The 13,674-nt window shown below is 44.0% G+C and overlaps 1 protein-coding gene across 9 annotated transcripts in view; it reads right to left on the bottom strand.

The window, feature by feature from the left end:
• Positions 1-13,674, bottom strand: part of Arhgef33 (Rho guanine nucleotide exchange factor 33) — a 149,594-nt gene that overhangs the window by 64,423 nt on the left and 71,497 nt on the right. For 3 of the 9 annotated variants that reach the window (XM_075955684.1, XM_075955687.1, XM_075955685.1), the window contains 2 exons: positions 8,817-8,956; positions 1,775-2,179 (listed from right to left, as the gene is read on the bottom strand). In XM_075955684.1, coding sequence (XP_075811799.1) covers positions 2,050-2,179; positions 8,817-8,956 — 270 coding nt within the window. In that variant the 3' untranslated portion in view covers positions 1,775-2,049. Of the gene's footprint in view, positions 1-413; positions 507-1,774; positions 2,187-2,270; positions 2,802-3,899; positions 3,975-8,816; positions 8,957-13,674 lie in introns of those variants that run through there. The other 6 variants (XM_075955691.1, XM_075955689.1, XM_075955686.1 and 3 more) reach the window with 5 other exon arrangements.

The raw sequence follows: 13,674 nt of genomic DNA, 5'->3' as shown, positions 1-13,674 counted from the left end.
TTCCAGCATGCATTATTGAATGTATTCTACGTAACAAGTTTACTATCTGTAAGTAATACTGACACTAAAATTAATCAGAGATTTTGATTTTGCTCTTCAAATGTTAATTCTGATCTTTAACCAAGAGATTTACCTTTGTACCTCATCATCAAAAGTCAATGCTAGTCATCACAGAGGAGGGCATTTAGATCTCAAAAACAGAACCGAGAAGGCTAGCTCCCCAGCCAAGTCTGCTTTTTTGCACCTTTGACAGGATATAATTTTAGAAAAGCAGTTTGTGGCCATGCTAACCTTTTAGGACCTTTGATAATTACCGGTGGCAAGAAAAACTATCAACTGTTTAGTAACTGTACCTTAGTAACGTGTCAGGGCCGATGGGTGCTGTGGGCAGGCCTGTTTACCCTGCTTCCACTGCCGAGCACACGAACGCACGACTCATCAACACAAAGCTCGTATGAACTTGAAAGGTGATGTGGCTACAATGCAGTGCCTTTCAGAACAAAGCACTAAAATATGAAAAATAAAAGTATAAAGGGCATGTTTGCAGTTTGCCTGTTTTAGAAAATTCCTAGGAGGTTAGCTATCCTGACATCCTATGATTTGATTCATTATGGCTTCCTGTGCTGTTTGCCATTATTCAGATTGGTTTTGAATGACCTAAAATTGTAAGCATTTGGTAAGAGCTCATTTGACTATTTAGGCATAAACAAATATAAATCTTTTTACAGAACTGGTGTTAGAAACATAGTAATGAAGAAAATCCATTTCATGGGATTTATAAGCTAGTGAGAGGATGTAGACAATATTTGATAAGCAGAACATTAAACATTAAAAATGTAGCTGCTATGAAGAAAAGAAGGGGTCTGGAAGTGTGAAATTTAAATGTGATGACCAGTCAGCCATGCAGACATAGAAACTTAAAAGAGGTGAAAGAATGAGACATCCAAGTGACTAACAGAAGAGCTGGTTTGAGAGTCCGGAGGCAGGGGCATGCTTGGTATACAGAATAGAGGGAGCTGGTGTGGATAGAGATATGAATATGTGATAGGCTAGAAGGAGGTGCCATCGGGAGTTTAATCATTCTACATCACTTATTCTAACATCCCGAGAGCCCTCAGAGGTCCGAGCAGAACTACGCCAGTGTTTTCTCTCCCTGGTCTATCTGGGCCTTTGTGAGTATGACAAACCCTACTGCATCTACAACGGCTGCCGTGCTCAGTGCAGCCCACATGAAGAGAAGTTTCTTTGTTTTTGTTCCCCCTGTTCCCTTCACTGATTTTCCCATAACCACAGAACAAGCTAGAGGGCAATGTATCTTATAAGTTGTGAAGATTCTGAATCATAGTTGAAGGACAAATTTTCTGGAGCACTGGTCTGTACAAGTAAAATACAGTTCTGTCAATCCTTTGACTTAAAGGATGTGATATTTTGCTTTGAGGTTTGGAGAGATATGAAGTATCTTTCCAACTGGACCCTCACACAGGGTATATTAGTTTAAGCACAGTGGATGAATTCATAAGCTATGAATTAAAATTCCTAGGAAGTCACTTAGGTGGCAGAGGCAGGTGGGTCTCTATGAGTTCGAGGCCAGCCTGGTCTAACTGAGTGAGTTCCAGTCAGGAGTACACAGAGAAACTCTGTCTCAAAAAACCAATAATAATAATAATAATAAATAAAATTCCTAGGAAGCACAAAATTCACATCCATGCTAAAAATGAACATTCTTATTATTATTCTTGGGGAATGACTTCAAGGTGCAAGCTTTTGTTCTCACAAACATTTATTTTCCTCCAGATTTACTGGTTTTCTGTAATGATGGGAAAAGTCTTCGTTTCCCTTTTCCAAGGGTTGAGAGGTTCATTAAGCCAAGTTTTAACCATAGACTAATCTTCATCTCTTCAGAATCTTGTATATTGATTTAGTTTCATATGTAAATATTTATATTAGTTTTCCTCAGGGATTTATACATTGATATATATATATTCCTGCAGAGATATATACAAGCTTTTACCCTCCTCTTACCACTTGACAATACAACTGTAAATGTGTTTACACAGCTGTTCCTTGGTCAAGGTCATTTGCAAGAGCAAGTCGGTTTCTGAAGAAGTCTTGTTTGGTGGGTGAAGGATCCAGTGAGGGGCTCTCATTAGTTTTTTCCCTGTATTCTGATCCACTGGACCTAAAATCTCAGCACACAGATAAAGTACAGGTTGATTTGGTTTTAATTGTTTTCAAATATTTTATCTATCCAAATTGTTTTGCATTTGTAAAACAGTTGCCTCCTAGATCTGGAATCATTTTTACTTCCCCTGAGTTTCAAAACGTAAGATATGTGAATCTAAATTTGCAGTGAACATACAGAATCTCTAATGCTTCATGAGGACAACTGTATATGTCAGTGTGCCATGTGAAAGCACTGTAACAGGAATAAAAACTCAAAAATACCTATTTTTGATTCAATAAAATAACTACTCCGCAGATTACCATGGACCTTACATTAAAATGGTTATCAAGGGCCCTGGTTTAATCTAGGCATCACATTACAAACTCTTGCTTCTGTTTGTTTTCATTTTTAAAGGAAAGATTTATTGAAACCAGCCACACATATTGCTACATTTGGTAGAATGCAGAAATCAGTACAGTGATCTCAACCACCACAAAGGAGCCCAAGACTAATCAAAAGTCAACTCAGTCCATTTGAGTCCCCAGTCCAGGGTGCATTCTTCCTTTCTCTTGGTTAAACCAGTTGGGCAATCCATTCCAGGTCTGTACCTCCTCCAGTCTGTTCATGTCAGAAGCCCCTAGAGGGAGGAGGCTCTCACACAACTAGCCCAGGGCCCCCTCACTGACTTTAACCTGGAGCTAGAATGTATAAAATTAGCCCGCTAACCAAGACCCAGTGCCACAAGTCCTTGTGTGGGATGTATGAAAGCGAAGCTCCAAAGCTCCTGTTCAAGTAAACAGTTTCTCCATACGCTGTATCAAGCATGCTTTCCCTAAACACCAAAGCAGGATAACTGGCCTCCACGCTCCTTCACTGACGTTGGTACACTATCTTTGAGTCCTTGTTTGGTCAGGAGATTTTCTTGTTATTTTTGGGGGGGGAGAGGGTTCCTTTATTTTGTTCTGTTATGGTGGTACTAGGGACTGGCCCCAGAATCTTCATATGGAAGTGTTCTACTGCTATATATCCTCAGTCCAAGTCCTTGCTATTAATAATTATTCTTATTAGTTATGAGTCTAAATTTACTGAGCTTATTTGGGAAGAATTCAAACATCCTTTTCTAGTATTCAAGTGAAAACACTAGACCTATAGGAAGACTAAAGATGTCTGGAAACACAATGAATGGACTAGATATTTTTAGTTCTCAGTTTGATATCAGAAAAGAAGCCGTAGCTAGCCATCACGCTTTACTTCTGATTGGAAAGGAGTACTTTCCCACTGAACCAGTGAACATAGGAAAATTACTCTCCCTCAGCTCCTGTGCATCTGGATACTCAGGAGATAAGAAGGGATCTGGGTGGAAGGAACTTTTCTTCTCAGGGACCAGCCTACACTCCCTGTAAACAAACTCCCATCCTCCCTAAAACTTCAGGCTTGCTTTCAGTTCTCAGAATTCCTGCCTCCTTCAGCTCAAACCATCCCTGGTTAGTGTAGCTGTGTAAGATGCATCCTAGCTATTCATTCTCTCCCTATGTTCCATGATCTGGAAGCCTGAAAGCCCTTGTGTTTTAGGGCAGGAAGCAGAAGTTCAATTGTTCTCCCCCATGCCAACTTCTCAATGAAGTTATTAATCTACACTTGAGACTTCACCTCACATTTTCCCTCTTACCTACATCTGATCTCTCCAAAACCCAACATGTCAGACTTGGAGGTTCCCACATGCAACTGGAGTTACCTGGAAGTGGGAAAGCTTTGATGTCACCACCAGCCCCAAGGACCACAGAAATCTTCACCAGTTGCGTTCCCATTTCTGAAACAAATGCCAAAATCGCCCTGTCTAGTTTCCACAAACTCAGCTCAAATTTTTTTAGCTGCTCTTCTTACAGACTGTACCTCCCCCTTGTTTCCAATACAAATGTCTGCATTCCTGAAAATTAACTACTAAGTAACTAGTGGCTAACTTACTAATTGTTTTAAAAATCCAGAATTCCACTATAGCCATGATTCGAAGCTCATTTTCACCTTTTTAAAGACAATTTCAGCTGACTTCTATAATGCTCAACATACTACAGGTTACCTGGACTCTCCCAAGGTGTGGGTGTAAATAAGAAGAGGGGAAATGTGCAGACTCTAGGAGAAAGAGATAATGTGTTTTCTTTTTATTCCCTTTTTTTTGTAAAGCACAGAAATGGCTCTTGAACACCCTACACCATCTTGGCAAGCTGCAGGGCATATCTGAACAGACCTTAGAGGGGACAGTCAGGAACTCTTTGTGGAAAGTGCAATGGCTGTCAATATATTCTGACACACAGTCATCCAATCATTTGACAGAAAGGGGAAACAAAAGACTTGTTGCTAACCATCCTTCAAATGACAGAAAAAGAGAAAAATGCAAGTTGGGTAGGTCAGTAAGTACAACTTGGCTACAGATAAACCTGAAAAACTGGAGTTGAGGAAGGGAGGTAAAATCCAGTGCCACAGATATCTCTGATGTCCAGAGCCGGTTCTCTGATGTGAAAGACTATCCTTGAAAGGGTGAGGGCATTCCCATGAAGAGGGTCGGGGGCAAGGGGGGGGATGACACCTGTCTTATCCATCAAATCAGTTAACCATGCATTCACAGGGTGGTGAATGAGCACTCGTATTATGTGCTATATACTATAACTTGTAGCTGGGTTACCCTTACTTTGAACCACAAGCTCCAAATGGGCAGGAGCTATTTCTTCTACAACCCGACACTCTGAAGACACTTAAAAGTAACTGACTTCAGATGACCTACTGAGAAGCAATCCCAGCCGGAGTTAGGTAACCTAAACTACTTATCCTTTCAAGCACATCCTCTTGAATTTGCAAATGGCACAGGAAATCAAATGAGATACGGTGGAACTACAAAGAGGACAAGAGGGATGGTGGGGATGGGGCAGGTTTGGAGGAGGTGGAGAAAATGAGTATAAAACGATCACTGGTCCTTAGAGTCCCGCCTTCTGCTATATGGACTGTCCCACAAAGGAGGCATATACAAAACCTTTTGAGAAGACACCAAGCAAAGAGGACTCACTGACATTCGAATATATGGGCCCTGCAGAAGTATTGCTGACCGTGGGATGAAGAAAATAGATTTTGTTGCAATTGGTGGAGGGGTAGGATGGCTGGAATAGAAATAATCATATAAATTACGAAGTGCTAACAGGAAGAGGTAGGGTAAAGAGACCGGTTAAGATGGTATACTCTTTATCTTTCACTACCCACAAAGTTGACGCTAAAGGGTGGAAGCACCGTCTACAGACCTCGCCCTAAAACTGTCTTATAGGATCTCTTCCCCGCTGCTATACTCCAGTCAAGAATACTCACTCACCCGAGCATACGTTGTGTACATAAAGACGGAAGAGCATCTGCCTCAGCTCTAACAACAGTCTGGGGTTAAGTCTCTGACAGTGTCCGTGTGTGTGTATCCTCCTAGAAGGGACAGCTTATCTTTCATCTTCCTCAATCAAGCATTGGCCTCTCTTAGCAGGTCTGTTCCCTAGCCTCTAAGAACCACATTTAAAATGTATAGTCATTTAACATGCTCAGACTTTAAGCTAGCAGTCATTATTCTGGCCAATTCTGCACAGCTCTCAGGGATCTACGACCTGGTATCTACCCAGGGCAAATGTGCCTGAGATGGAAACAATGAAAGGGTTACCCTTTTCCTCAAATATCGTGGGCACTTTGTCAGAATATTTTTTATGATGTCAACTTGACTCTGCCTTTTGAATCCTTCGGCCCTCCCAGCCTCAGAGGGAAGAGAACCCTTTCTCGGGTTTTCTGTTGCATCTGGTTCCATGCCTAGCTTCATCCCGAAGCAGCATTCTGGGTGTGTGGGGCCACCAGCCAAACAAGCCCCTATGGAACAAAAAGTGTGTCAGTGTAGACAGGACTGAACCTCCAGAGGGCTAGAGGGGAGGAAGGAAGGAAGCTCCAAATGGACACGGGTGGCTTTCTTGGGCCTGCCCATTTGGACCTGGAGACCAGGCTCTGGAGTATCCAATACCCAGGTTTAGCTACTTAAGGTCACTGGGCTTGCTGCCAACTGACTTCTTGACACACATAATGGCTTGACTTTTTTTCTACCTGTACCTCATCTTTTACAATAACCTAGGTTTAAGTCTTTAACAACCTCCATATAGATTTTTCTAGATGGAATAGTTTATCTTTCATCCTACACATTCCTGAGTCCAGAGTGCAAGTTCCTATACAATGGATGGGACCATGTTATTCATAATCCTTTATGCATGCCTAGAATTCTGCACACATACAAGAATGGTGTATTTACATTTGAGTTAAAGGTACAGGCACTTCCATGCTACCCGGGGGCCTCCCTGCCCTTTCTCTCTGTAATACCATACAGGAGTGTGATCCTTAATAGACTTTCCATGGTCCTTAGATGAAAAACCCGTAAGAAGTTACTTAAGTTGCTTCTTTAACCCTTGCCAAGTCCCCAAAGCACTCCCTAAGTACAAAGCTGTAATGGGAACCGCCTGCATGGTGTTGACTGTCCTAGACCAGGCTTCCAAGCCAGGAAGGCCTGCTAGAGGAAGAATCATCTAAGTGCTCCACCTTCACCTCCACTCAGATAATACTTCACATTTTAAATACAAAGGACAGTGCCATTATTGTTGACAGTAGTAACATGGCAGATGCAGGCCAGGGGAGAACTCACTGGCCTTTTCTCTAAGAAAAATGCCAAAGTTGCAGGAGGACTGAAGGCAATTAACCAGTGTAACTCTGGAGAGCCCACAGCAACTTGTCCGCATTATACCACAGTCTGTGGAGGCAGGGAGCTATAAAAAGATTATATGGCTTTCTCTTTTGGGAACTTTTAAAATTACAGGCCCAACACCATATTCATCTAGTTTGGGGTGACAAAAATAAGTGACTGTTCAGACTGAGCTCCAATAAGCGAGAGTACAGGTAAATCAAATACACATACTAAACCACGTGACAACTTCTCAAGCAGTCTCCCACCAGCGTAAGAATACTTTTCAGAGACCCAGGCAGAGTCATCCAGCTCCTATTTCAGAGACCCCAGCCTCTCGTGAGTCCACCAGATCTAGGCAGGTGCATTATTACAGTGTTCCTCCTCCTCGCTTCTGCTAGTTCTGCCCTCAGGATACAAAAGGGCAGATCTGTCCCCTATGCCTCATACAATGATTAGGTCATTTTGTTACATCTCTTTAATAGACAGAAATTTGTAAAGGAAACAAAGGTGGATCTATTGCTGATTGTTTCCCAACAGATACTGCTCAGTACTAGAAATGGTAGTGAGCAAAAACAGTCATTTCTTTTGGGACTCTTATGACTTAAAAAAGTACCCAACAGACTCAAGCAATGTGTCCTGAGGAGTTTGGAGTTCTTCAAAGGATTTGGAGCCTAAATCCCAAGTTTAGACTGGCGAATTGTCTACTTCTTCCCACTCATGTCATTAGCAGTTATAGACCAAGAAAACATAAATCCATAATCCTAGAGAGGGATAAAATAGTTCTTAAACCTCCATCCCTACATAAAGTGACTTGAGGGTCCATCAACAGTCACATATGCATTGGATTGCCTAGCAAAACTGGAAGGAGACTGTAGGACTGTGGTTAACTGCGGGGAAGGAGACAGACTGTAGGAGTGTGGTTAACTGTAGAACCGTTGTTCTTCTTTCCTCTTCCTCCTCCTTCTAGTAACAACAGGCAAGGACCAACAATCAGATACCCACTATCTCAGCATCACCCTCCCATTGGAGAATTAGACAAACCATTTAAAAAAAAGAAAGCCAACTGTAGGCTTTCCCCTCTTCCTCTATCACCAAGACCAGTTAAAACTCCATCTTCAAGGAGAAAGTGGTTTCCCAATAAGTCTCCAAAAGCAACAACAACAACTTCGTTTAATTTTTCTAAGAATTAAAATATGGACTTGAGATTGAAAACGACTTACAGTGATCTCTAATAAGAGGAAGTAAATAGCAAAGAGATGTCCCTAAGGTAGAGGAAGGAGGAGGCCTGAGGACCACAGAGGTAGAAACAACAGCCATCCAGTCAGGCAAGGGCTGGACTGCTGAACCATGTGCTGGTCAAATGTTAAGGGTCATCTCGCTCTTCCTTACATTTATGCTGGAGCCTGGTCCTACCTCCCAAACTGCAACACGGGCTACCTAAAATGCCTGGGAGGTAACGCTTCATTCAACAGTAAGACTTAGAAAGACCAAGGAAGGAAACATCTTTTGTTTCCCATTTAATATGGATGCCCTGAAAGTTTTCACTAGGACCTGAGCCAAATTCATCCATTCAGGCACCAACATGCATTTCTTAGAGCCAGGTTGCTGAGGTCCCTGAGGGCAGAAGTGCTGACAGCCTCCTTCATCACTTCCCACACTGAACACCCATCTCCCAGAGGGGGACCCCTCTCTCACTCCTCTCAGGACACAACTCTGGGGACAAGGAGGAAGAATATTAAAAAGTGGCAGGGGGAGCTGAGTTTGCTTCTGTTCAGAAATTGGGTACAAACACTGAACTTGAAACAGCTGTGTGAGACCCGGCTACTTAGTAATTCATACTGGTAAAACCTCAGACTGCTGCCAAAGGGAAAAGAGTGCCATTACACACTGTTTTATCTAAGGGCTACTCACTTCTTTTTAAAGAGCTTGCGGAAGGAGCTGCGAAAGCCCCCTTTCTGGTCTTGCCTGGGATTTTGATCGCTGAAAGAAGTCTGCTCACTCTCTCTCTCTTCCTTGGGACAGAATCGGGTGGCATCCTCTAAGTGCATCTCCTGAAACACACAAAAGAGGCATGTTGTTTTACTCTTTTCCAAAATACATGTGCCCTGGCTGTGGGACAGTCCTTTGGCTTTGCTACCTGCCTCTCCTACTCCCGTGACGACCTGTGGGCTTGCGGTCCCTACCAAAGTGTGCCTAGGGTGATGAGCCGAGCAGTAGGAAGAGGAGCGTTGCTCAGGAGCTCGGGTGCTCGGGAGCTCGGGTGCTCGGGTGCTCGGGTGCTCAGGAGCTCGGGTGCTCGGGAGCTCGGGTGCTCGGGTGCTTGGGTGTACGCCTTTCTACAAATGAATACAAATCAAGGCAAACAGTCCCTAGCCAAACACAGCCATCAAGATAAGTACATAAAGGAAGCTAGCTAACAACAAAAGGTATAGAATGTACAGCCGACAGGAGACAGCTCAGCATGCAGAGGCCCTGAGTCCAATCCTGGAGGTCACAAAAAGGTGGAAGGAGAAAATAGACCCCCCCACAAGTTGCCCTCTGTCCTCATTTGCTTCCTATTGCTGTGATCAGAAAGAAAGGGCTTATTTCATCTCACACTTCCAGATAACAGTCCAACACTGAGGGGAGTCAGGGCAGGAACTCAGGGAGGGCAGCAGCCTAGAGCCAAGAACTGAAGCATAAACCATGCACAAATATTCCTTACTGGCTGACTCTCCATGGTTTGCTAAGACTGATTCAGAACACCTGTCTGGGGGCAGCACCCCCACGCCACAGAGGACTGGGCCCTCCTCCATCACTATTTCTCCATTAGTAATCAGGAAAATGCCCCGCAGACCTGGCTACAGTCTTCTCACAGAAACATTTTCCCAGCTGAGGCTTCTCTTCCCAAATGACTCGTTTCTGTATGTTACATGTATGATGGGCGTTTCGCCTGTTTGTATGTCTGTGTACCATGTGTACGCCACCTATGGAGGCCAAAAGAGGGCATTGGAACTCCCAGAACTGCAGTTACAAACAGTTGTGAGGCACCATGTGAGTGCTGGGAATTGAATCTGGGTCCTCTGGAAGAGTAGCCAATGCTCTTAAGGTCTGGGCCATCTCTCCAGTCCATGAGCACATATATGTAAGTGCATATATAAACACATGGTGGGTATGTACATAAACTCACATCCTGCTTGAGTAACCCTAAAGCCAAAGCAGAAAACACAGCAAACAGCACCCTGGAAGTCCAGCTGAATGGCTGACTGCAGAGAGCAACAGGCAAGAAGTCTCCCTAGGGAACGTCTAGATCTGTAGATCTGACTTTGAGACTTCACTTGGGCTTGCAGTAGCTGACCTGCAGAGTCTGAGATGCTGCTAAGATTCTAACTAAACCATGGGGCCCAGCATCCTTGTGGCTTAGTGCAGCGTTTCTCAGAGTATGTTCCTGGCACCCTAGGACCATCTACACTCGCTGTTGCTTACACAGGTTCTTAAGCGTGGAGTCTCTGCAGCAAAGTCCCTAGTGTATAAATAATTGTTGTGCATATTTAGACATGAAAACCAGGGGTTTCAGGCAAGCTTCTGTCCAATACACTTACTGTTTATAGCAAATACCTAACTATGAATCCTAAGGAGTAGTTTCTGATTCAGCAGTTCTGGCTACAGATTCTGGATTGATAAAATTTATAAAATATAAGATTAATGCCTCACTATTACCTCTAAGACCACATTTTGGGAGGTGCCTGTGGGGAATAACACAAGGCTATAGTGCTGGCCAAAACACCTGCTCTGAATGATAGAATATTCAGACTTAGAATTTCAGAGACCACAGAAGGCAGGAGCTTGGCTTCGCCTCTTGTCAACTGTGGACCCTCCATTAAAGTAGTCTTTAACTGGGATCCACATCAAATCATTTGTTCAGGGAAACCATAAATTGTTTTAAAAAGTCTGTCTGTGGAACCATGGTCTTACGATCATCTTTCATTGGTATAGCATTTCATGCTGTACAAAGTGTACTGTCAAACTACCTTGTTTGGTCTGATCTTCACAACTGTGAGGTAATCTACTTCTTAGAAATTACGATCACATTTATCATTCAGGAGGGAGGATGGGTTCCCGTGTCAGTGCACACGCGGAGGGCAGAGGACAACATGCAGGAACCAGCTCTCCTTCCACCAGAGAGGGTTCACATGGGTTCCCATGTCAGCGCACACGCGGAGGCAGAGGACAACATGCAGGAACCAGCTCTCCTTCCACCAGAGAGGGCTCACATGGGTTCCCATGTCAGCGCACACGCGGAGGGCAGAGGACAACATGCAGGAACCAGCTCTCCTTCCACCAGAGAGGCTCTAGGCTGGAATGCAACTTCTCAGGCATGGAGACAAGTGCCTCTCCCTACTGAGCCATCTCACTAGCCGAAATTTTAGTGGTTTTTGTTTGCCTGTGCGTGAGTTCAGGCACAGTGGTACCAGGGAGCCTTTGTGGAAGCCAGAGGCAACTCCCAACTTGGGAGTTGGTGCCCCCCTGCCATCTGTGGGATCTGGCCCAGAGACAGGCCTTCAAGTTAGCAGCGCTACCTGCTGAGCCATCCTGTGTCTTACTTATTATACAAATTTATTTTGTGATTTATCTTGTTGTTCTGGCATGAATGTCGGCACCATGCCTGAGGTGATAAGAAGGGGGTGTTAGATCTCCTGGAACTGGAGTTAAAGACTGGTGTGAGCTGTCATTTGCGTGCTGGGAATTGAACCTGTGTCTCTTCACTGCTAAACCATCTCTCCAGCTCCCTAATTACCTTATTTTCATAGAAAAAAAAACTGGAGGCAAAGGGAAGCCATGTGATTTGTCTAAAGCAGGCAACTATTTGATAGTGGAGCCTGGGTTAGAACCTAGAGTTAGTGCCTACTGCCCAGTCAGGAGCTCTCTGCACTGAAGCACATTGCCTTCTTTCTTGGCTCTCAGTAAAGACACTAAAACTGGAGTTGAGCCCTCTGGCCACAGGTGGGGTGGAGTAGACTGAAGCCGAGTGGTTCTGCTCACCCCAGCAGCTGAAAACTGATCCCTTTAAGAATATAGTTCTACAGGGTTACCTTGTACAGCTCTAAACCCAATCCTATCCCCACATTAAATACAGATACACACACACAAACATGCATGTGTTGCATACACATGCATAAACATGTATATCCATACACAGCCCCTTCTCACTTGAACTCTGCATGATTTTTCCTTGGTGCCTCTTGACCTAATTCGTGTTTTCCCATGTTAGGGGATGATAGTATATTGTTATTGCTATGAGGTCCGTCTGGTAAATAGCCACAAATATTTATTGTTTGCTTCTCAGGTATAATATTTGTTATTTCCAAAGAGTTTTTTCCCAGCAATTGTTCCAATTTTCAAATATTTCACACGTGACATAGGGCAAAAAATTCATGCTTATGAACATGTAAAATAAAAGCATTCTTTATAGCAACAGACTATACTACTTTGAAGATTCTGGTGTAAGCTTCTGCCCATTCCAGTTTAAACTGGTACTATTATTTCCCTTCTAGTTCCCCTTTTAATAAACTGTCAAGACTACCTAGGATTGATCTTTCTCAAAAATTTTACCCAATAAAATTTTTTAAGGTTTCGAGTCCAAGAAATCAGAGCCATAAGAAAAATGTCAGACTCCTGAAGAAAGTCAGCGGTTTTGCTAGTACTGGGTGTTCTTCCTCTCTGGGGGTTTGATTCCCTGGACCCCAGGAGGGCAGTAAACTCCAGGGCTTGCCATGATCCATTCCCCTCCTGTTTCTGGGCCCTCTTTCCCATTATGCAAAAGGAAAAGCATACCCAGTTCTATGTCCAAGAGTCTTTTTTTTTAGCTTTGTGACCTTGCTCTTCCCCCAAAAAGCTTCCACAAAGTGCTCAAAATTAATTCAGATATTCAATGTAGCTAGAATGCATTTTCTAACATAATCACCCCAAGAGGTTTTAGATATCCCTCCTATATGTTCATGGTAATTCGGTGTGCTATGCCTGTGGGACATTCCAGACTTTATTTCCGAAGTTTCAGCAATCGAGATACAGAGCCTGATACATAGCAGGCACTGTGTGGGCTGGAAACTTAAATGAGTCTGTAATCATCAATTTAACCCACTCTCTTAATAATGAGTGAAAGGGTGGAGACGCAAGTGCGTGCTATCATGTTAATAAGTTTAATCAATTGTTTCTGTCGCATTGAAAACCTGTGAGTCGCCTGCTTCTCGGTGGTTAGGGATGGAAAACACTTATTAAATACCCCAAGGCCTGGAGACACCAAGGACAAGACATCAACATGCCTCAACATTCGCTGAAGCTAAAGGAGCATTTGAGTCAATACAGCCCTTTTCTAAGAAAGCAAGCGAAACTGAATTCTCTTTGCAACAAACTTCGAAGTCGCCACTGAGACAGGGCAGCACACAGCGCTTGGTAATTTGTACATCCTGGATCAGAAGATAGACCGAGCAGGCGGTGCGCCCGCCCGTTTAGAGGGAGGAAACTGGTTCACTCGTTAACTCATACTCTCTGTGTGCGTCTCTCCCTCCCTCTTGGCGCGTCTGTAAGCACGTCTATGCACCAAGGTCTCGTCTCGCTCTCCCTGCCTTCGTGCTCTTGGGCGTGGTAGCCGCCCTGCCACTCGCCTTCGAAGGCCACCAAGGCCAGAGCCTGGCACCAGGCGCGTGCGGGCTGCGTCTCCGCCCCCTCCCTCCCCGCCGAGGGAAACGGGGCTGGCCCTAACATCTAAGCCCGGGGCGCCGAGGCGGGC

This window comes from Microtus pennsylvanicus, chromosome 21 (genome assembly GCF_037038515.1).
Source record: "Microtus pennsylvanicus isolate mMicPen1 chromosome 21, mMicPen1.hap1, whole genome shotgun sequence".
Classification (NCBI taxonomy): domain Eukaryota; kingdom Metazoa; phylum Chordata; class Mammalia; order Rodentia; family Cricetidae; genus Microtus; species Microtus pennsylvanicus.
Note: the sequence above shows the minus strand (reverse complement) of the source record. Positions and strands in the feature narration are given on the sequence as shown.